A 22,831-nucleotide genomic window follows, 5' to 3' on the forward strand; every position below is an offset into this window, starting at 1 on the left:
CTAAATGTAAGAGGCTTATTTGACCCTTTACCCTATAATAAACAAAAAAAGACCGCTGCCGCGAATTTTCGTACGTGGCAAAACATGTGGCAATATTTTAGCGGCTGACGGATTTTATTCGATTAAACGCGCCGTTTTATGCCTAGGGAATAGAAACGTGAAGGAAAAGCTTTGAACCTGACATTCTCCGGTTTGCATTTCATTTTTGCAGTCAAAAAAGTTGTTCTCTGTTGCACAAGAAGGTATAATTTCAAATTAATTCCCAAGTTTCGAGTGATCAATTCCTTCTTGTTTTTACGGCGAGCTCAATTTTTTTGATTGCTTTTGAAAATTTCTTGATTTTTGGGTTTTTTTGTGTGTGTATTTGTTAATCTTAATTTGGTTTTGGATTGCCTTGTCAATCTTGTTTTAATTGATTGTTATAATGTTAGGATTAGGGTTTTCAATTCAATGATCTGATTATTTTTCCTGTTGTAAGGCATAGTATTCAAGATGGTCTTTTAAGAGTGTGATTGGAAGTCCAACAATTAAAAAAGTTAAATTTAATTTTATTGAAATTTATTTAGTGAATTCCTGTGTTTTGGGAGCGTATAGTTGCTAAGTTTATTTAATTCCTGCATTAAGGTCCTTTTTATTGATGTTCTTATTCGATACCATTTCTATTCGATTCTGTGCTTACAATAGTTAATATTCCATTGCAGGGCTCGGAATCGGGACATTGCTGAAATCTGTTTCTTTTTGTTCTTTCCATCTTTGGTTGTCGATTTAGAGGTTTAGTGCTTTTGAGTAGCGTTACATCACTATTGGCGCCTTCTAGTATATCATTTTGAGTCTTAACGATGGCTGTTGCTGGTTCTTTGCAATTGTCTCATAATATGGGGCTTTGCAAGAACCAGGAGTACAGAAAACAATACAAGGTATATTTTTCTTCTTCTTTCTTTTTGGGAAATTTTCTTTGCTCCTTTGGCTTTAAATTATGGGGATAGTATGTCTGTTTTCAGAGTATGTTGAGGAATGGAGGCAAGATTCCTTTGTTGAGTACCATGCCCTCATCATGTGTTTCGGTAACTTTTTATTCTGTTAAGATTTTCTTTATTATTGTTGTTCTCTTGAATAGTAGTTTGATTTCAGCTAAATAGGACGGTCATCTTGAGTATGTGCACAATTACAGAGTGAGAAAGAAACTTGGTAATGAAGTTGGAAATGCTCCACCCAATTCTGTTGGCAGAACGACAAATCGGTGGCAATAGGCTTAGTGCCAGTGCAAAATGGCAATGGTCCAAAAGAGAAAAAAAAATAGGAAGAAAGAAAAACACTAGAGTTTATGGTACAAATAATTGTCTTGTTGATTTTCTTTTATGAAATGTTTAAGTTGTCTTTATTACGGAAGGAAAGAAAAACACTAGGGTTTATGGTAGAAATTTAAGTTTTCCTTATGCTTGCTAAATTCCTTGATTCTTGTTAATGAAATTTTATTGAAGTAAAATGAATCTTGAACATTTGTTGTTCATTTACAGTTTCAGAAAAGAAATTCTTGGTGTATTCGGCTATCAGAAAATTTGTACAAATCCATTTGCCCTGTATCACATAGAAGTAATGCTTTTAGGTGCCATGCCTTTGTAGTTCCAGGCCAATCCTTTCAAATTCCTGCAATGAAGGCTGCTTCTATGGCATTGACGAGGTAACTAACTCTTTTTAACCTACCCCGTGCAAAAAGAGCCATTTAAATGACATCTGTTCTATTTTTACTCTTTGAAATATGTTTACACATCATTGAGTGAAATACTGAACTTAGTTCCCTTACATTGTTTGTCTTGGTCATTAATTGTTAAAAGTAGGATTTTATGTTTTTTTTTTTAATGTTTAATATTCAATTAGGAGTTTTAGTCCATGGAATATTGTGAGGTCAGTTGATGTGTTATATCCTAAGTAGCACGGAAATGAAACGAAACGAAGCGTATACGGGGAAACGGCACTTTTCTAAAATGAAGGACACGAAACGTGTGGAAACGTTCAAATAATAAAAATATAGGGATACATTTATTTATTAAAAATTATAAAATGCTATATATAAAATTTTATTTATACATTTATGCTAATTAATAAAATAAATCAAATATAATTAAATTCAACAAAAAAAGAAGAAGATAAGATTTATTGTAGATGTGAATAATAAATATTTTGGGTAATTGATTAAAAAAAAAATTGTTGAGAAATTTTTAGGTTTTTTTTTTTACAACATCCTATTTTTTTATTTACCGAAACGGCCCGAGGCATTTAGCATGTGTTTCCAAGTGTTTCCAAGAGTTTTCAGTTTCCGAAACATTTTCGAAACGGGACACGCAACTTTGTTAAAGTTGTCGTGCTTATATCTATATTTTAGACATCATGCATATGTTTTTCCATCATTTTTTTAAATTTTGTAAATCTAATAGTTCATACTTCATATTACTTCGTGTTATGCAGGTCATATAATGCTTTGCAAAGCAGTCCAGTTATATTGAAGCTGTCTCCAGCAGTTGCGGTTATCATATTTGCTATATGGGGCCTTGGTCCACTCATGCGACATTCTAGAAATTTACTACTTAATGTACACGAAAGGCCCCTTTGGTTTTTGTTATTATGTTATGTATGACTTTTATCTGGTTGATGTGACTTTACATTTTATGTCCTACAATATTCTGCAGAAGAATGACAATAGTTGGAAAAAGAGTGGCACATATTATGTTACGACCTCTTATCTTCAACCTTTGTTGCTATGGACCGGTGCGACACTTGTCTGCAGGTATAGTTCATGACCTAAATAAATCTCAAGGACTAGCAGATATTCAGTCTTTAGGAGGACGGCCGGTTGTCAGGTTAAAGAATTAAATACTAATCCAGTTGAATTTCTTGCAGAGTACTTGATCCTCTTGTTCTGCCTACAGAAGCCAGTCAGGTTGTTAAGCAGAGGCTTTTGAACTTTGTAAGATCATTGTCGACTGTGCTGGCTTTTGCCTATTGCTTATCTAGGTAAACTCCTTTCCTGTTTCATTTTTTAAAATTAGCCAAGGTGGTATAATGTGTGCTGGACATGTCAAGTTATCAATTTCGACACAGTAGATGGAAGTTGTGCTACTGCTTGTCAGTATCTTTGTTCCCATTTTATTTATTAGCTATATCCTTTCTTATCTTGTTTAAAAATAATGACCGACATTTTAATCTGATTTGTTGCCCGTGACTCATTTATTAATGGCCTTTTAGATTTATGGTTTGGTTATAATTCTTTTGGTTCGTCAATCTGGATGGCTTACAGAGCTTACTCCAAGTAAAAGTCCTTTTTTTATAATTAAGTTAAGAGTCCTTATATGGGTAAATGTTTTCATGCAGCATGATTCAACAAGCTCAGAAGTTCTTCATTGAGTTACACGAGCCCAGTGACACTAGAAATGTACGTGCCACTATTGTGTTCATTGATCATTTTTCTTTTCATTCTGATGTTTATGTATTTTTAGTTTTCTTTCTCTGGACCTCTGAAAAAGTTCAAACTATTATATCTGTGACACAATGTAGTGCTCAACCGTATTATGTACTTAATGTGCAACATTCTCTTTATTAGCTAGTATTAGGTGAAATGCCTTTGCTTATAAAGTCCTCTGTGACTGTATCTTATAGTTTTTCTTCTCGCATTGCTATATTGACAATATTTTCAATTATGGTTTAATGATTTTCTACTTCCTGGAGCAGATGGGTTTCCAATTTGCAGGGAAAGCTGTATATTCTGCAGTATGGGTAGCTGCTGTTTCGCTTTTCATGGAGTTGCTGGGTTTCTCTACCCAAAAATGGCTCACTGCTGGAGGTCTTGGGACTGTGTTGCTGACCCTTGCTGGTCGTGAGGTGCAACTATGTGTTTCTTGTCAAATTATTTCCTTTTATAGCTTTTCTATAGTTAATGTTAAGTTTATTGGCTACAACCTCTTGGGAACCAACATTTTTCTAGTGTACTTACCTAGTGATGCAATATGTATATTCCTTTTCTTATACCTTCAATTTGACTCCTGTACTCTTCATTTTTGTAGATCTTCACAAATTTCCTTTCAAGTGCAATGATTCATGCAACTCGACCTTTTGTTGTGAATGAATGGATTCAAACGAAGATTGAAGGCTATGAAGTTTCTGGTACTGTGGAGGTTTGTATATTAAACTAATTCCTTTGATGCGAATGTGGCACAGCTTCTAGTATAAAATTCATAAGGAGTGCGATTTATATATCTGATAGTATGAAACAAAATCTATTATATGATTTTTTATCTCAATTATCAAGTAACATTGTTTGTCATTTTGAGTGGATAGCATGCTAAAATAGATTCTCTTTTTCCTTAGCATTCTTTTTTTCTATTTTCTGCAGCACGTGGGTTGGTGGTCACCAACAATCATAAGAGGTGAAGACCGTGAAGCAGTTCATATTCCTAACCATAAGTTCACAGTGAACGTCGTGAGAAACCTCTCTCAGAAAACACATTGGCGTATTAAAACGCACCTAGCCATTAGTCATTTGGACGTTCATAAGATTCATGTAAGGAGAATATTTTTGCCATCCCCTCAATGATTATGGTTGCATTTTGGAGATTAAATTTACTATTTCTTTTGTGTGCATAGAATATTGTTGCTGACATGCGCAAAGTCTTAGCCAAGAATTCTCAAGTTGAGCAGCAGCGGTTGCACAGGAGAGTGTTTTTGGAAAAAATAAATCCTGAAAATCAAGCTCTCACGGTTGGTGCTTCTTTTTATATGAGATAGTTCTATTTGCTCTTGCTCCCTTCATCCCATAACTATATACTAATAATATAACTGTCTAGTTTGGTATGTCCCAGAATTGTAGTCATCATAGAAAATGCTAATTCCAGATTGTGGCTCAGAGGGTGTTTTGCAGTTTCCCCATATCTAATCTAAAAATTTAGACATTTGCATGAGTAATAATTTCTGGCTTTTAAGTTTTGAGCAAGAAGGTTTTTTTTGGGTGTACTTTAAATGAATAACATCTAAATAAATTATATTTGTTTCATAGTTCATCAATGCTCAATTATGCATTATTGCGTCTACATTTGAAAATGATGCCTTCTTAATGACATGAACTCGGTCATGCACAATATTTTTTTCTTCAGTTCTGTGATTTCGTCACAAGAAAATTATATATAATAAGTGTGAATTTTTTATTTTGCAGATTTTGATATCCTGTTTTGTGAAGACCTCACATCATGAAGAATATCTGTGTGTCAAGGTGAGGAGATTATTTTCATAATTCTACTATTACTTTTTCACAGAACTAGTACTAGCTACTACTATTTCGTATGGACTATCTATATGTAGTGGGGTGCATGGTTTGGTTCGGTTGACCAAAATTTTCAATATTTTATTTGATTCAGTTAATTCAAAATGATATTTTCCAATCAAAACTCATTATAAAACTTTCTATTTATTCACATTCAAACCAAGCTTTTACTATTTTAATCGAAGTTCGGAAAATAGTCTAGTCTAGTGGTTGCTCAGCCCGATCTATAGGAATGAATTAATCCAATTAGTAGGATTTTACTTTCAGTAGATGCATCTTAAAATAGAAGCTGTACCAAACATACTGTTTCAAATAAATCAAATTTGGATATTTTTGCAGTTAGAACGTTACTCATTTTAGCCAAATGATAATTAGGGTAAATGAAAAGTTAGGGCATCCATGTTTCTCATTTTTAGGTTTTTCTTACGGTGATTGACTGTTGTTATGTGGAACAGGAAGCAATACTGTTGGATCTTCTAAGAGTCATCAGCCATCACCGGGCGCGACTTGCTACCCCTATTCGAACAGTTCAGAAAATATATAGTGATGCTGATTTGGAAAATGTTCCATTTGCGGAAACTATCTTTCACCATGGTGGAGCTGCTAATCGTCCTCTGCTGCTGATTGAACCCTCTTACAGAATCAACGGTGATGATAAAGCAAAATCTCAAAATCGCCAGGGACGGGGAGCTGGAGATCAAGAAAATAAGGCTACATCAAAATCTTCAACTGACATAAAAACCGAAGGTAGCCCGAAGTCAGACTCTAAGACCAAAGATGCATCAAAATCTGACATTAAGGGAGATGCCAAATCAGGTGAAACACCAATTTCTGATGCTAAGGAGAACATAAAAGGTGCAACTGGATCAACGTCTGACTTGAATGTCGTTGATAAATCGTCAGCAAAATCATCATCGGGTTCTGTCCCCAAGTCAGCAAGTTTTTCAGAATCATCAAGTTCCGAATCCCGGGCAGCAGGCTCTGTTTCTGATAATGTGTTACAGAGCAAAAAGATTCCCGATAGCAAGCCGCCTAGGAGCACGAGTTCCGGGAATGCAAGGCAGAATAGCCATTTAGATAACCCATCAATGTCCTCATCAGATGGTCAACCATCAGGAGCTGAGAAAAAGTCAAATGCTCAACCGTCAGTGTCAAGGCCTTCCTTGGAGGAAAATATAGTCCTTGGTGTTGCATTGGAAGGCTCCAAGAGAACCCTTCCGATTGAGGAAGACATGGCTCCCCGTCCGACGCTAAACGAGATTAAGGAAATGGCTGCAGCCGGCCGAAATGGAAATGCATCTTCAAATGGGGAGAAGGATGAGAAAGATGGTCAGACTCAAAAACCTTCAAGTGCAACTTCCGGTGATCAGCTAAAGAAGTAATTTTTTTGGTTTTGCAAATGTCTTGATTTGAAGCGTTTTTTCTCACTACTAAAATAGGTAACATTTTCTATGACCAATGCAATCAGATTACGCTCTTGTTTTTTCATCTTACAGTATCAGATATCCCATAGGATTTTCCAAACTGATGATTTGACTGCTTTTCAAGTCTCTCCTTGTACTTATTTAATAGTTTGCTAATCCATTGACACCCTGTTTTAGATGTTCATTAAATGTTGTATTCTACTCGTGAGATTACTATGGACACCTAACACTAACAGTAGGTTTGCGATTTTAAAACAAGTTAAACGAATTTGGATTTGATATGGATAAACTCATGTCGTAAATAGGACACTCTCCATGACATGATTAATTTTCGTGTCATATCAAACAAATTGATTTAGTAACACGCTTATTTAAGGATATTCATACTTATTGTTCTGCATTGTAGGGTATTTGTATTCATGTTTAGACTTAACTGTTTCAGAAAAATATGCCGCATCATATGCTAACCACATAACCTAAAATGTAGTGAATTTCTTATGCTTATGCACTTGCGTATTCTTTTCAGCGTGCAAAAAACTCAAAAATAAACTTCAAATGCAGGGTTAATGCCAATGTAAGATTCACACAAATACAGTTGATTCATAAACAGGGGTAATTGATTCTGGAGGTCACTCAACTTACTCAATATATCAAAATGATCATCGAACTAAAAAACGCTACAAAATGATCATTGAACTTTCGTTTTTGTATCACAGAGAAGTCACTATCCTATTTCCGGTCATTTTTATCACATGTGGCAGCCGGATTTTTTTCATAGTCCACGTCATAAGCCACATCATCTGAAAAAAGATTAATTCACCCCCTCAACTTTGTACATATTTTTCAAAATAAAAATTAATAATTTTGTTTACATCCTAACCATCTTGCTCAATTGCTCTTCAAGAACATAAATTTGCAATTACTGGAAATTGTGGAGCAGAAAGATCACATCTTTGTCTTAAATAAGTAATTGAATTAGTAGATAATTTGCGCAAGGCCCAGTAAAATGCACGGAGCATCATCATCCATTTTGCAAAGATGGAAAGAGTATGTAAATATTTAATCCCATCTCCAACCACCAACACCAGCTTCAACCATCCCTGCCACCCACCTCTGCGGCTACAAACACAAACTGCTGCTGAATCTTCCTCGACTTTCTTTAATTCTTCCAAATATCAGCCTGAATCTTGACCAGGCCCGACATCTTTGTCCCTGCAGCAAGATCGTTGCTCGCCATGGGAAAACGGGAGCCACCAGAGTAGCTACTGCTCGCCGTTTCCAGGGACGAACGGAGCCACCATTTAGCTGCTGTGAAAGTTGCCAACAACTCCTGTTTCTTTGTCCCTGCTGTCAGCGGTGGCTGTGGCTAATGGGATGGTGGCGGCGGCAAGGATATAATTAGGGCTGATGTTTTATTATCTTAGGTGTCAAGAATTTTTTTAATTAAATTTGCCATGTCAATAATGAGCTGATGGTCTGACTGCCACATTGGATAAATTTAACCGGAAATGGAACAGTGACTTCTCTGTGATATAAAAACAAAAGCTCAATGATCAGTTTGTAGCGTTTTTTAGTTCAGTGATCATTTTGATATATTGGATAAGTTGAGTGACCTCCATAATCAATTACCCCATAAACAGATATGGTAGTATTAAAACCTGTGAACTATTAAATTATACATCACAAATATTGTTGGTTTAGAAACGTGGTCCATCAACTCAGAATCGGATAAATACACAATAATTATCTAATCATCCCCACCATAAATAAACTTTATGCTAAAATACATACTATCTATGCTCTTCCACGAAAGGAGAATCTGAGATCTTGCTTATTTATTACCAACTTTGCACGTCACAAACAACTGTTGTGGTGCCAAATTAATAGAATGAAGATCATAGCTTTGCATCGGTCAGTATCAAAGAAATCATCTTTAAGCTCGGCACATGCAATCAGGAGCAGGATACGTATAAATGGATTGCTTTGGTTTTCTTAGTCTGATGTCTCCCTGTCTATCTTCATGACCTTCAAGAACTGCTTCTTGGAACTCTGACCAGGTGATGTTTTTGTTTAAGAAAAGTTGGCCTAATAATGGCATGTTCGGCCTTGTCGTCTTCGAGTTCATATAAGTTCGATGTCCCACCTGTTGGCATCACAAAAATATGGTCTTATCATTCTTGGTGCATCATTTCATTTATCGGTTTAAGCAATCTAAGAATATACTTTAAACTTTCAGAAATCTTCACCAAGAAAGAACGAACAAAACAAGATATGCTTCATATTTGATGGCTAAAATCTTTCAGATTTACCATTCTGTTAGGATTTGAGACGACATCAATTAAATAGCCAAGTTTGGTCCTAGTAAGAATGCTAATCGGCAGCACAATGGAACTTGGTTATTTAGTTTACTTGAAGAATTACAGCGCAACATAAAAATTTGAGATATGAATAAATTTTACATTAGATAACAAAAAGAAAGTTGATGTATCACTTGGCCAAACACTCTCAAGTCCAATTGAGTTTCTCTTCTTTTTTTTTTTAATTTTTTTTTGCCTATTGAGTTCTTACAGGGTGTCATAACTGTCAAATGGCTTGACACTAGGACATTCTAGGCTCCTATTTAAATACTTAAAACATGCTCGCAAAAGAGACTAGACTTGTTAATAATTTTGGACTTGTACAGACATAGAAAAATGTAAAGAACGAAAGAGTTGTTTATCTATGTTAAGCAAGAAACAACTAGTGCAAGGCCAGTTGTACTTCAGGAAAAGTGTCGGGAAATACGAATAAATCTCGCATCAATTAAGATGAGGCAGTAGATCACTTGATCCAATACTCTCAGGTCTGAAATTTCTACACATTATTTTAAGTCAACTATCACATGGAAGTTGGCAGAAATACTCACCATTGCATTGTGCATATTTCCTCGAGAAGCAGAAAGGAAGATGTCGCTATGCAAGCCAACATAGTAATCTACTGCAGCTAACAGCGAGGCCTTTCCTTTAATCAGTGCACGCTCCTCTGAAGAAGCGAGACTCTTTTTGTCCTCCATTAGTGGAAAGAGTTCTCTTAAAGGAGCGATCCTAGCTTCTCCACCATAAACCTGCAAAAGATGTCATTCGTCACCAATTCTAATCATAGCTACTTTATTTACATTCATATATCAAATTACTAGGATAAAAGACCTTGTGGGAAGCAAGGTACAGGCGAGTACTGTTGTCAAAGCCCAAAGCTGCTAGAAGTAATCCAATCTCTTCGGGAGTCATTGGGCAACGGCCCTGACTCCTCAATTCTTCATCAGTGAATTGCGAGTTCAGGACCCTTCCTTGCCAAATTACTTGTCGATACTTAGCAAGAGACAGTTTTTCTGTTTTTCCCCCACCAAAATCACAAGATGAATGTGCAGCCATGTCCTACAAAGCAATATAGTTTAGTGAGGAGATATGATTAATATTATAAACACATAAACACCTGTAAAAAAACAATTGCTAGCCAAAATGTGAGAGATGAATAGCATTTACACTAATTAAGAACACAGTCATGCACACAAACACACACACGAGAGAAACAAACTAAATCCACATTTCAATGTGATGCAACTCATTCATACCTTATCAAAGCGAAGGTGTACAGCAACAAACTTCTTTGGTTTTTTTTCATAATCTACGTCGGTGACTTCCCGTAGGTAACCATCGCTACCTACTTCAGTTCTCTTAGAAGGATATCTGAGGCGACTGATAAGAGCATCTCCAAGTGCTCTGATGTGGGGAACAAAAACTAATGCTTCAAAATTAACTTTACAGCGTAAACGTTGGATTTCCATGGGCAAATTATCAAAAGTCAGACGATGAGAGAATGGAGAGATTGCAGCAATCCCATAACTGGACAACAAACAAGAGAACACTGATTAAAAATTACAGAGTCGAGAGAGAAGCAAAAGGGAATATAAGTGCTAATATTTTCTCATGGAATTATTGGTAAATAAAAGAAAATTAAACCAGAGATAGTAGCTTTAGGCCTTTAGCTACCTCGGAACAAGTGAATTTAGTTTTTGTCATCAATACTTCATCATTATTTTTTTTGATTAATCATCATTATTAATTTTAAATTAGTTATAAAGTTAAAATGGACAATACATGATTGTTTTGTCATTAGATAGGAAAGGGGCAATCAACTTAATGCTCGAGAGGCACGAGTGTAATAAAGTAAAGCCACTTTCTTGTTGATCGGATAATGAACCCGAATTTTACTGTTCATAGATTTATACATAAATATTTAGGTTTAAAAAAGTAGGTCAAGAGTAACTACTGACCTCTGCAGTACAGGCATGACATTTTCCAGATACCAGTTAGCTGAAGAATGAACAGGCGCTGTCTTTATTCTGGTAGCTCGAATTGCAGTGGAATAATATTCCCTTGTGCTCCATGAGAATTCATCAGGTAGCTCTTTAACTATAGAAATGTCGTCCTTCAACACATCAATAAAGTGATCAACGTCAAATATATCCATAAATGAGCTGCAAGACATCAATATGGAACATCAGAATGAGGCCTTCTTGAAATATTCTGATTAATAAACATGCATTTTTGACATTTGCATTACAATACCTCGAGTCTCGCCAAACAGGATTGATTTCAAAATGTGGGATGACAAGTGTAGCATTCAGTATTTTAGCAACTGCCACAGCATCGCAAATCTAAGCAGTAAAGAATATACATGAGATACTGATAACACACTAGGATAAGCATGTAATTGCAAGACTTAATCAAGACGAGAAATCTGATTTCGATATCTGCTGCTTAAGCAACTTGGAAAACCTGTGAGTACTTACCCCCATTCTCTGCTGGTTTAATCCTCCATCAAGAAATACCTGAAGATATCCCTCAGATGTTGCTGGAGATGCTGCTCAAAACAATGATAAGTCGGTTATAAGAAAATGCATGAGCATGGATGTCAACACAAAAATATTGGTTCGCAGCTTCCGCTCTTAAAAAAGAACTAAGTCAGAATATTTATATGACAAGTTTATACTTCTTAACACTCACAAGGGCTGGATTTAGATTCAGCGCATGTTCTCCATCCTTGGTCAGCCAAAGGAGCCCAGAGATCAGATTTCTTCTCTTGTGACTATAAAAAGTTAAATCGAATGAGTAAAATAGAAGACTTCACTCATCAACATGTCATGAACTTTCTAAAAGCATACTAAACACATTTCCCTTGAATTGTTACTTACAGTCTCACGCTGAAAAGCACTATTCAGTAGAGATAAGTGCCTTGGCTTTGGAACATTCCATTCCTGAATAAAATAATTGATTAGTACGTTATAATGCTACATCAATATCAATCAATTAGCTATTTCACCAACTTAACATAGAATAACTACAAGTGTGAGTTAGCATGCACAAAATCCATTCACATGAATCGCAGTTCAAAGCATGTAAGCAGAAAATAAATTCAAGAGCAGTCTTCCAAAGACGATAACACTGACAATAATGATACCGTTATCAATAACTTTCTTTTTGATCGAATTCTATAAAGTAAGGAAGCATCACTAACCCATAATATATATTTCAGGAAATAGTATCAGTATATTATCCCAGCAGAAGACGTATCATTAATGTTAACCTCGAGTCCCCATTTTTATGAAACCTTCCCTTAAATAATTATTTTTCTTCAAGTTATGTGTCCATAAATGAACAACTATAATAACTACATCACATCCAAATCTGAGATCATAAAAGCAACCCTCCAATAGCATGACATCCATAGCTTCTAAAAGCCCCAACCGCAAGTCAATACGCAAAGGTTATCTATCAACCATCTGGGTGAGGTAACTAAACTCACCAAACCACTACATCATTCAGTCAACTTATACTTCAATAAATTTTTCAATGTCACACTTAAAACAACACTAGTAGAATAAGCCACTCAATTATTTACCTTGACAATTTGCACCTAAAGAAAATCCAAACAAATTCCTTTTTCCATTTTTAGAAACTACCTCCTTTACTAACAACTCTCCCTTCTGTTTTCTTCTATTAGTTACAATAACACACAGATAATATAAAAATTGCATTTGACCAATTCACATCAAAATTTCCTAATTTGATAAACAAAACACTGAAAAGGAAAATTTACTTCAAGAAATGAGAAAAAAATCCTCAAGAAAAGGAAACATACCGAGAAAGTAGAAGGATGAGCATGACTGAGAGGAGTAAAAAACCCAGGAAATAACAGAGGAAGAATCACAACCAGAACAGCAGCAAGAGCTCCTCTTCCATGAAGAAGCTTCATCATAACCAAAAATCAAAAAAACTCAAATACCCAGATCTCAAAATTGTATCTTTAACCAATTTAAGCTTCTGGGTAGTTATCTTCTCGAAGTTTAACAATCTGGGTCCGTGAAAAACTGTTGAAAAAAATGAAAATATTAATGGAGGACAAGGAGCAGAAGCAAAGAAGGCTCCTTTATCACAAATATATATAAATGAAAACGAAATAAAATGTATTATTACACATAAATGTGGGTATGTGAAAAGAAGGAAGAAGAGTTAAAGCAGCATCTTCACATGGGGACACCTGTACATTAGAAAAAGCAAAGGCCTTTGATTATGGAAGGTGCTGTCATTTTCTTACGCAGATTAAATCTTTTTATGGGTTTGAGTGAGGGATTTGTAGTAATTTGTACGTTTTAATGTGGGATTAGGAGTTGCTAATTAGTAGGATTAAGGTTGGGGTTTTTAAGGAATTAATTGACCGTTGAAGCTCAGTTTTCTACTTATTACCTTTTGTATTGGTTTATGTGGGTTCGTGCTAGAGATAGAAAGAGAAGTGCTCACCGACAAAATTGTGTTATAAGCTATACAGTTAACAGGTGGCGGATCCCAATTTTACTTTACCAGATAACAATACAACCCAATCGGTGCTGACCGACCTCTAATTTGTAATTATACAATGGCTGTCATCTAGGTAGCACGGAAACGGAAACGATACGAAACGGACACGGAAAAATGAAAGTTTTTCAAAATGAAGGACACGAAACGTGGAGAAACGTGCAAATAATAAAAATATAGAAATATATTTATTAAAATATTATCTAAATATTTATAATAATTAATAAAATAATTCATTTTAATATACTAAATATTTAAAATTTTATAAATATATAAAAAAATATAATATAATTCAACACAAATAAGTATATTTGATGTATTGTGGGCTACGCGAATGTAAAATTTATGGGTAATTAGTTAGATTTTTTTATTTGTGGGTAATAATTTTAATTTTTTTTACAAATTTTTAATTTTTATTATTTACAGAAACGGACCGAAACGTTTCGTACGGGTGTCCAAGAGTTTCCGGTTTCCGAAACGTTTTCGAAACGGGAAATGCAACTTTGTCGAAGTTTCCATGCTTCTTAGGTTGTCATCGTTTGTACAATAATAAAATGTTAGGTATGGTTTATATTTAATGATAAAATAATAAATAATAATTAAAAATTCTCTTATCGTAAATGTTTATTATCTTATTATAAAAATGCACAACCGTCGTATGTGATAAACAGTCCCGGTTTATACTTACATGAAGTCTTTTTTTTGCCAAAAATTATCCATTAGAGCAGTTAAACATAATAAATATGTTTATCTAATATTTATATACTTAAAATTGGAATTTATAGATAATTTATTTATTTAAATAAATAAATCATACTATAATTAATAAATAAAAAATAAACGACATTTTATATTTGTAATATTAATTAAATTTAAATTATAAAATAGATATTCTTCTACTACTATTATATTTTGTTTTTAGATGTGCATATGAATAGAGGCAACTGGCATAGGGCAAGCTGGCAGTGGAAAAAGATTGATTGTGATGAAGAGTTAAGGACCCATGTGTTCCTATGATAGTTTCGATGGGCTACTATTACTATTACTATATTTTGAGGGGTCTATTTATCAGAATCCGATTTAGCACCTACCATCAAATAATTTTGATGGTTCTTCTCCTCTTCTTTGCGGTTTGGTATAGTTCCATTAATTTTCATGTCTAAAGATCTTCTTCTAGTAGGGCTCTCTACTTATTTCATGTACTAGTTCTTAGTATGGTTCCTAAAAATTAACATTTTGTAGTTTAGTGCGCGGTATTGGGAGTATGGACCGACTCATATCAAAATAATATGATACATTATTATCACTTAATAAATTAAAAATTCTACCGATGAACTATTGCTCTAATGATACGTGCTTTAAGCACAATTCTATAAAATTTGTGTGATAAATTCTTCAACTTCCCGTATCCTCTTTAAAATTACAAAATACGTTATAGCTCATAATTAGCTCATAGTTTATTTGTGTATCATTCTATAATTTTTGTTCATGTTATAAAAAAATGTATGAATATGCCACTAGTTGACATTAATAGTTCACTACACAATGTTATGATTATTTTTGCAAAGAAACAAATTCAAAACCTATTTTTATGGTTTTAATCTAAGAATACATGATATAGCTAAAGTATGGCTAAATTAATCTACACGAAAAATAACATACTGGGAAAGGGTTTTGTCCTAAGCATGCTAAAATTGGAGCTACATCAAAAATTAGATTATGTGTAATGTAGCATATGATGCTGACACGTTTCATTCAACAAATAGAAAAAGTCTTTATGCAATGTCCCAATTAGTAAGGATGAAATCATGGTTGATAATAGAAAATTTATTTTAATTAACCAATAATTTTCATTTAATAATTCTGATATCTCTATCATTTCAAAATGCCAATATTTATAGATGGTGACAGAACATCAATAATTACATTCTATTACAAAAAAAATTCCATCACCTTTATGCCGAAGGATTAGACTAATATAGCACTAATTACTTTTAAAAAATAAATTAAGGGGTATATTAAATTCCAATTCACCTAATTGCATTATTTCTTTATTAAAGGGTTCAGTTTTATATATTTTCTGAGGATAATTACAACTAAATGCTAAAGCATGTGACCTGTAAAATGAAATTGGAGAAATCAACCAAATATCTAAATAGAAAAACTAATGACAAATTGATGCATAATTAATCTCAAATCAATGTAAAACTAAAGTGAGACAATCAACTTTATAATCATGCTAGAATTGCATCATTATAAAACTAAACTACATATGAAAAAATCAACCAAAATTTTCTTAAGGGTGGAATGGTAATTGTACTGTTTGAGTGAAAAATGACAATGTGATATATATACTACCCAGTAACTTTTTGTAACTGTAAGCCTCATGCTTCATGTAAGCATTTATATCTTTGCACATTTTGCCATTGAATCTGACTCAAAATATCTAATAAGGTCTAACTCGTGGTTTTAAACACTTTCAAAGTTTTGTCAAAAAAAAAAAAACACTTTCAAAGTAGACGTTTTGCATAGTGTTATCCTTCGGCTTTAAATTGTCCAATAATTTTTTACTATAATAGCTAAAGAAGAAAAACAAGCTAGTCAATTTTGGAAGTCGTTAATCCTAAATCACGAACTTAAACTTATTTGAAGTTTCATACCAAATTTGAAGGGCAAATGAACTTTCAGTTTGAAACTTCTATGAAAAGTACAAACTACGACAAAGCTAAAAGCTTCAACAGATTTTCAGCAACACTTCAATGAATTTCTCTATCTAAATTTATATAAATAAAAGTTTTAAACCGATTTCTAATTAAACAAACTACAGTTTCGTGATTTCAACGCACTTCCATAAATATTTTACAAACAGTCCTCAGTTTATTTACTTAAGATGTAGATAGTTTCATAACTTATTCACTTTTAAAAACAACAGCAGCATCAGTTTCAGTTTCAGATGTAAAAACAGAGACATCAAACTCATTGTCGGTATCATCAACCATATCCTCCTTCTGTTCCGACCCTTTGTTAGCATCATCGGCTTTATCATAAATCTAAATCATAAAAAACCAACTGAATTAATAAATTCCATGTTTATAAATGAAAATTAAAAAACAATAAGTTAAAAAACAAAAACAAATACCACATGATCATCATCTAGATTTTCCGCATCTGCATCTTCCTTCTCCGAGATCATGGCGGATCCACAATGGAATGTGTCATTTAATGTAAAATTAACACCAACCTAAAAAATTCAAAAATTATGAATAAAATTAAAAGCTACATATGAAAACAGTATTGAAAAATACATACCTCGGCAGATTTATCAGTATCAATTTTCTGAAAAGCTCTCCGTTCAAATGAATCAATTTTTTGTACAACAGAAGCAAGAATATTATCTTGATCTGCAAGTCTTTTCTCAGTAAACTCCTTCAATCCACCAATTTCTTTCACAATCACATCCTTTATATCTTTCATAAAATCAAATAACATAGAGACTGGAATAGAATCGGCAACAACAGTAACTCTCTTATCAACCAACCCAGAACTAGATCCAAGATTATCATCATAATTTATGCGAACATCGTCTACCCCCAAATTAGGTTCTTTTAGATTCTCTCGAGCAACATCATAAGTCGTCATACCTTGTTCACTTAAACCATCTAAATGCAAAACACTAATTTCTTCATGACTCGCAGATATGTTCTTCAATTCCAACTAAAAATATAACAAATTTGTTTCAGTTAAGTTTCAATCAACTTTCAATGAGTTCCGATAAGGATTCAATGATGATTGACAAAAAGTACTATGATATCTAAGTATTATCACAATCAATATATAAAAGACGATAAACTAACGTAAAATATACCTTTTCATAAGCATCCTCAAAAATGGTATGATCAGTATTCCTGACCACACTAAGATCTTTCGGTGTCCAACGTAACATCCGAGGAATACGGTCAGGATTTTCTAGATTACAAAGGAAATCAAGAACCGGCGATATACACTCATAAAACCAAATCTGAACAGCATACGGAAGTCCATACAATCTATAAAAGAAATCAGAGTCATCATGTGACCTTTTAGCCTGAGAAGCCAACCTATGCTTCATAGATTCAACAGTTTTTTCAAAGCAGTACTTTCCCCACAAATACTCGTCGCATAAGTCACTATCAACCAAATGAATGAACCTCTCTTCCACCTTAGTATTTTCATTAGAGGAAAGCAGAAAACACTGAGTGAAATACAGCTTAGCAAACTTAACAGCCTCATCATCAGAACCAAAAGAAGATGATTTAAACATTTTCTCAATCAAAACTCTATTAATCTTCTCATTCTTGAAATATGTATCATATAAACCATTAGAAACAGAAACTGAAGAAAATCTAGATTCATCACCCATACAACGCAAACCAGTAACAGTAGCAAATTCAAAAATACCAAACCTTAATTTCTTCCCACGAACATCAAACCACAATTCCTTCTTGTTAGAGTGATGAACTTCCCTTAAAAGCAAAGAGTGAAACAACTTGGGCTGCATCCTCATTCCATTTAAATCCAAAAAATATCCAAAACAACTCTTTCGAAACATATCAAGCTGGACTGGAGAAAGTATTTGCTTAATATCATTTATCACAGAGTATGATGATGAAAAAGCCAATTTACCTAAGAAACGATTATCAACTGCAATCAAAGGTTCAAAATCCTGTAAACAAAAAAAAAAGACAACAAATTAGAAAGTAGTTTAAAATCAAAATGATAAAACTATCAATACACAATAAAATACATGCAAACCTACTGAAACCATAATGCACAAAAGCTATATAATAATGAAACAAAATAGAAAGTTAGCAAAACTGCATTGAAATACTGCACAAAACATACTACATAGATAATAAACATTCAATAAAGCACACTAAATTCTATGGAACCCATACATTAAAATCATTAAAACATAATGAAACATACTAAAAGCCTTCTGAAATCTACTGAAACCAATTCAGACAAAAATAAAACAAACTCAGACAAATTGATACGAAACAATGAGCAAACAATAACTAGGCAGAAAAAAAGTACCTTCAACCTTTCTTTAACAAAATTATAACCTCTTCTCCTCCTCTTCTTAACAGACTCGAATGCTTTCTTAGAATTATAAGACCTCTTTGAAGTAACAGTTTTAATCCTCATTTTCTTATCACAAACCTTTCTTTCCAAGCTTATTTTCTTCTTAACTTTTCCAGAAGACCGAGTATTAACCATCTGAAGGAAAAAAAAGCATAAGAAAATATAAATTAAACAATACCAGTCCAGAAATCACAATTAAAAGAAATACCTCAAAACAAGAAATTATAATCACAAGAGAGGACCACAGTAAGCAGCAAAAAATTAAAGAAAAGAAACTAAATAATATTCAAACAAAACAATCAAATTGAACAAAGAAATGAAAAAAATTAAAAGATTTTTAAAGCTAATATATCAAACAAAACAAATATGCAAAGCAAAAATCAAAGCTCATAGTAAGCATATTCGACATCAAAAAGACAGTAAATCACCCAATAGCAAACACAAAAAGAAAGAAAAAATTTTAACACGAAGAACACAACAAAACAGGGGGAAAAAAGAGAAGTAAAACCCCAAATGCAGAAATGAGACAATAAAGAAAAAGAAATGAGAAAACAAAATCAAGAGAGACACTAAAAAGGATCTAGAAAAACACAGAACAAAAAGAGTCTAGTATAATGAAAACCATTAAGGAGTAAAATAAAGTTCTTAAAAGCTGACACTAAAAATAAAAAATTATTGAATAAAAAACCCAGAATATATGATAAAAATTGAGGGTATAACATATAATTTTATAAATATTAGTAAGGAATACTTCATCATTTTACCAATGTAACCTATAAAGAAGTGCTATCAAAACTAAATCTATTAGCAACTCAATTCTACTAATAGGATTATTAGAGAAAGGCTACAATTACTTTGTTAGCTTACTTTGTTCATTTGACCATTGAATGAACCTGATGAAAATTCATCCAACGATGATAAGTGAATAAAGTAAGGTTTACTTTGTAAAAATACAAAGTAACCATAGAAAGCCCCGGATTATTATTATTATTATTATTATTATTATTATTATTATTATTATTATTATTATTATTATTATTATTATTATTATTATCCCACCGGTGCTTTCCACAGAATTATTTAATTACACTACATTTTTTTACTCTAATGTTTAAAATTATTTTTACTATTTACAATATTAAATGCTTTAAATTTAATTTTCTTTTTTGATAATTGGGGAGGGGGAGCGCTTGTGGGAGGGATTGAACTCACAACCTAGCAGTTTGTTATCTAGCGCTTATACCATTTGAGCTATAGCTCATTGGTGCTTTAAATTAAAGATTAAATATATAAATTCAAAAAATATTTAAAATGAACTAATTAAAATGATTTTACAATTATTATTTTTTTGAATTAAAAATGATTTTTCAAATTAATCAGGATATTTACTGTCCCAATAGAGTATAACTACTAAAACAGATATTCAATCTATAAGATCTAAGAAAATTAAGTTATATGTTAACTCAATTTAAGTGTTCCTGTGTAAATGATCTTAAATAAAGAAATATGAAAAACAACATTTATTTAAACAATTCAAATAAAAAATTAAATCTCAAGATTGTTTAATTTAATTTCATCAATTTTCTCGCTTTTATAAATTTGAACTTCATCAAAATTTATCTACAATTATTATTTACATAATTTAATAAAATAAAAAAGAGACTAACATAAATTTAAATATAAAAAATGCATAAAATTATCAAGATAAGATGAAATAGTCCAAACAAAAAAGTAAATCTAATGATTGTTTAATTTCATTTTATTAATTTTCTCTTTTTTAATTGATTTGAACTTTATCAAAATTCATCTAAAATTATTTGCTTTAATTTTTTAGACAAGAAAAAAAACTAATATGAAATATATAAAATGTAATAGTTGTCAAGATAGAATTAAATTATACCATTAAAAAGATTTTTTTTTTCAATATTATTATACAGGTAAAATATATTTGCAAAAATAAAGTAAATTAAATTATATAAAGATATTTTAATGAATCTTAGTTTAATTTGATTCATGATTATTAAATCAAATTTCAGAATCATGATATATATATTATTACTTACATATGACAATACTAAAAATATAATAAAGTTTATATAAAATTAGCTACGTTTCATAAGTTCTGAATGAAATTTAAAGTGGAGTTCCCTATAAAAAGAGAATCAATATAACTATAAACCCAAAAATTAAAATATTGAAATAAACTACAATAGAATTAATTAAAACCTTCCACAAGATTGAATATTTGGAATTTTTCACCACTTCAAAATTCACGAACTCGCCGAACAAAACATAAAATAACTAAAGAAAATATTTTTCTAATAGTTGCTTCATTTCTTTGTAGAATAGTATATCTCTCTCCCTTTAAAGCTTAAAAAAAGATCTTTTACATTTTTAGTTAGCATATTTTTATTTATATAATTGCATACACGACGCATACTAAAAGAAAATATTCAAATTTCCCACTCTTTATAGTGATGCAATCCCAATAATGTATTAACATTTCCAGTCAGTCCAGACGACCAAATGCTTTAGCATGTAAAACCATCAATATGCATTTAGCCAGAAAGAAAAATCGACTAAATAAATTATACGTGGAAAGCTAGGGCCAATATTGTGAACATGGACATGCATGCATGTGCGTGTGCTAATATTGTCAGTGAGAGAGGCTATCACCAGAAGGTGAAGATTCAGTGTCAAGATTAGCACTTTGACTGCAGGTAGAGCACATGAAACACCAGAAACCTCATAGTGAGACGAATAGAAACAAGCTGTTAAATTATATTTTTCCTTTGGCAATTAGAGGCAAAATTAAAGCAACGCAAAATTGGTGTCAGTTGGTAGACCTTCCGATAGACCCATCATAACATGAATCCTTCCCCATAAATAAAAGGAAAAAAAAAAAAACACAATGAAAAAACCAAAAATATGACTAATTTCTCATTGTCCAATTTAGTTCGCAAAACGACGCGAGCATATAAATTTTTTGCAGTCATTGATTTACATTCTTTATCTATAAGAATCAAATCAATACATCTCCAGAAACACTTCAAGGAGAGGACACAATTTGCATTTTTCAACCAATAATACAAGCTAGAAGAAAACTAAGAAGAAATGTAACACTAAATCCACCTGCTATAGACATGTTTTGCAAAACAATTTACAGCATATAATCAATAGGCTTTTTCTACAATTACTTTGTTTTTGCTCTACTTTATAAGTTTCACCATTAAATGAATGTGATAATAATTCATCCAATGGCAATAAACAGACCAACTAAGATTTACTTCGTAAAAACATAGTAACCGCAGAAGCATCCTAATTAACATGTAACCCCGTCACGAAATTCAGTTGCATTTTTAAACGCAAATGACAATCAAAACTAATGAAATGCTATGTAGAAATTCTGCAAAACAATCTAGGGCATGTAGCTAACAAATATTGTTCCAGCTCAAGTATAATCAACATATAGTCACAATATCTAAATACATGCATAATTAGATGTTCAAGCCACCTCCTATGGAACACCTGCCACTTAAAAATAATTTCCTAAAATTCAAGATAGCTAAGATAATGTAGTTTTTTTAATTCACAGCGCCCGAATCCAAACAAGGCGTAGTAGTTTTAATTTCACTCAGTAATTTCATCAAGCGCATAGAGTGCAATGAAGGAAAAAAAATACTGACCTCGACTTCCTCAAGAGCTCCGGCCAAAATCCTTTGAATTATAATTTTGTTCTGATTTGATCTGGTTTTACATTCCAAAATTCAAAAATGAAGATTAAACCTCGAACATTGCCGGATATTAAACGAAAAAAGAATCAGTTTTTCAATCATAAATTTGAAACAGGAGCTTATTTAACATTCAAAAACCCTTACCTAGCAAAGAAGACGAAGATACAGTAAAAATCACTTTTTTTTAACTCTTGGTTTCAAAGGTTAACATGCATATCAACACCTCAACTGACTCAACACGTGTGTTTGATGAAATCTAACAGCTTCAGATTTTACCCTAAGGTTAACTGTCGTTTACACCATATTGTCGTTTTGATCAGGGACAGGGAGTATTATTTTATTTTGGCT

The 22,831-nt window shown here is 32.6% G+C and overlaps 3 protein-coding genes across 7 annotated transcripts; 1 reads left to right on the forward strand and 2 right to left on the reverse strand.

Moving 5' to 3' along the window:
- Positions 1-127: 127 nt before the first annotated feature.
- On the forward strand, positions 128-6,924 carry LOC126654491 (mechanosensitive ion channel protein 2, chloroplastic). Of its 3 annotated transcripts, none has more exons than XM_050348373.2 (14): positions 128-242; positions 702-917; positions 1,002-1,064; positions 1,518-1,681; positions 2,467-2,590; positions 2,688-2,785; positions 2,899-3,012; positions 3,370-3,430; positions 3,727-3,876; positions 4,059-4,169; positions 4,388-4,555; positions 4,639-4,752; positions 5,204-5,260; positions 5,767-6,924. In XM_050348373.2, exons 2-14 carry the CDS (start codon positions 840-842, stop codon positions 6,691-6,693), a joined length of 2,229 nt encoding a protein of 742 aa, XP_050204330.1. In that variant the 5' UTR covers positions 128-242; positions 702-839; the 3' UTR covers positions 6,694-6,924. The 3 variants fall into 3 exon arrangements, with proteins under 3 accessions (XP_050204330.1, XP_050204331.1, XP_050204333.1); XM_050348374.2 differs by having other exon boundaries at positions 2,691-2,785; XM_050348376.2 differs by lacking the exon at positions 1,002-1,064.
- A 1,442-nt stretch (positions 6,925-8,366) lies between these two features.
- LOC126654493 (O-fucosyltransferase 39) lies at positions 8,367-13,495 on the reverse strand. Of its 2 annotated transcripts, XM_050348380.2 has the most exons (11): positions 13,251-13,495; positions 12,916-13,144; positions 11,969-12,031; positions 11,781-11,862; positions 11,567-11,637; positions 11,343-11,431; positions 11,048-11,251; positions 10,346-10,616; positions 9,921-10,148; positions 9,641-9,838; positions 8,367-8,878 (listed from the first exon to the last, which is right to left on the reverse strand). In XM_050348380.2, exons 2-11 carry the CDS (start codon positions 13,030-13,032, stop codon positions 8,669-8,671), a joined length of 1,533 nt encoding a protein of 510 aa, XP_050204337.1. In that variant the 5' UTR covers positions 13,033-13,144; positions 13,251-13,495; the 3' UTR covers positions 8,367-8,668. The 2 variants fall into 2 exon arrangements, with proteins under 2 accessions (XP_050204337.1, XP_050204336.1); XM_050348379.2 differs by lacking the exon at positions 13,251-13,495 and having other exon boundaries at positions 12,916-13,224.
- Positions 13,496-16,383: 2,888 nt separating this feature from the next.
- On the reverse strand, positions 16,384-22,735 carry LOC126654492 (uncharacterized). Of its 2 annotated transcripts, none has more exons than XM_050348378.2 (7): positions 22,628-22,735; positions 22,436-22,496; positions 18,702-18,884; positions 17,494-18,330; positions 16,938-17,342; positions 16,771-16,869; positions 16,384-16,678 (listed from the first exon to the last, which is right to left on the reverse strand). In XM_050348378.2, exons 3-7 carry the CDS (start codon positions 18,882-18,884, stop codon positions 16,538-16,540), a joined length of 1,665 nt encoding a protein of 554 aa, XP_050204335.1. In that variant the 5' UTR covers positions 22,436-22,496; positions 22,628-22,735; the 3' UTR covers positions 16,384-16,537. The 2 variants fall into 2 exon arrangements, with proteins under 2 accessions (XP_050204335.1, XP_050204334.1); XM_050348377.2 differs by having other exon boundaries at positions 16,768-16,869.
- Positions 22,736-22,831: the final 96 nt, after the last annotated feature.

Source organism: Mercurialis annua, linkage group LG7 (assembly GCF_937616625.2).
Source record: "Mercurialis annua linkage group LG7, ddMerAnnu1.2, whole genome shotgun sequence".
Lineage (NCBI taxonomy): Eukaryota > Viridiplantae > Streptophyta > Magnoliopsida > Malpighiales > Euphorbiaceae > Mercurialis > Mercurialis annua.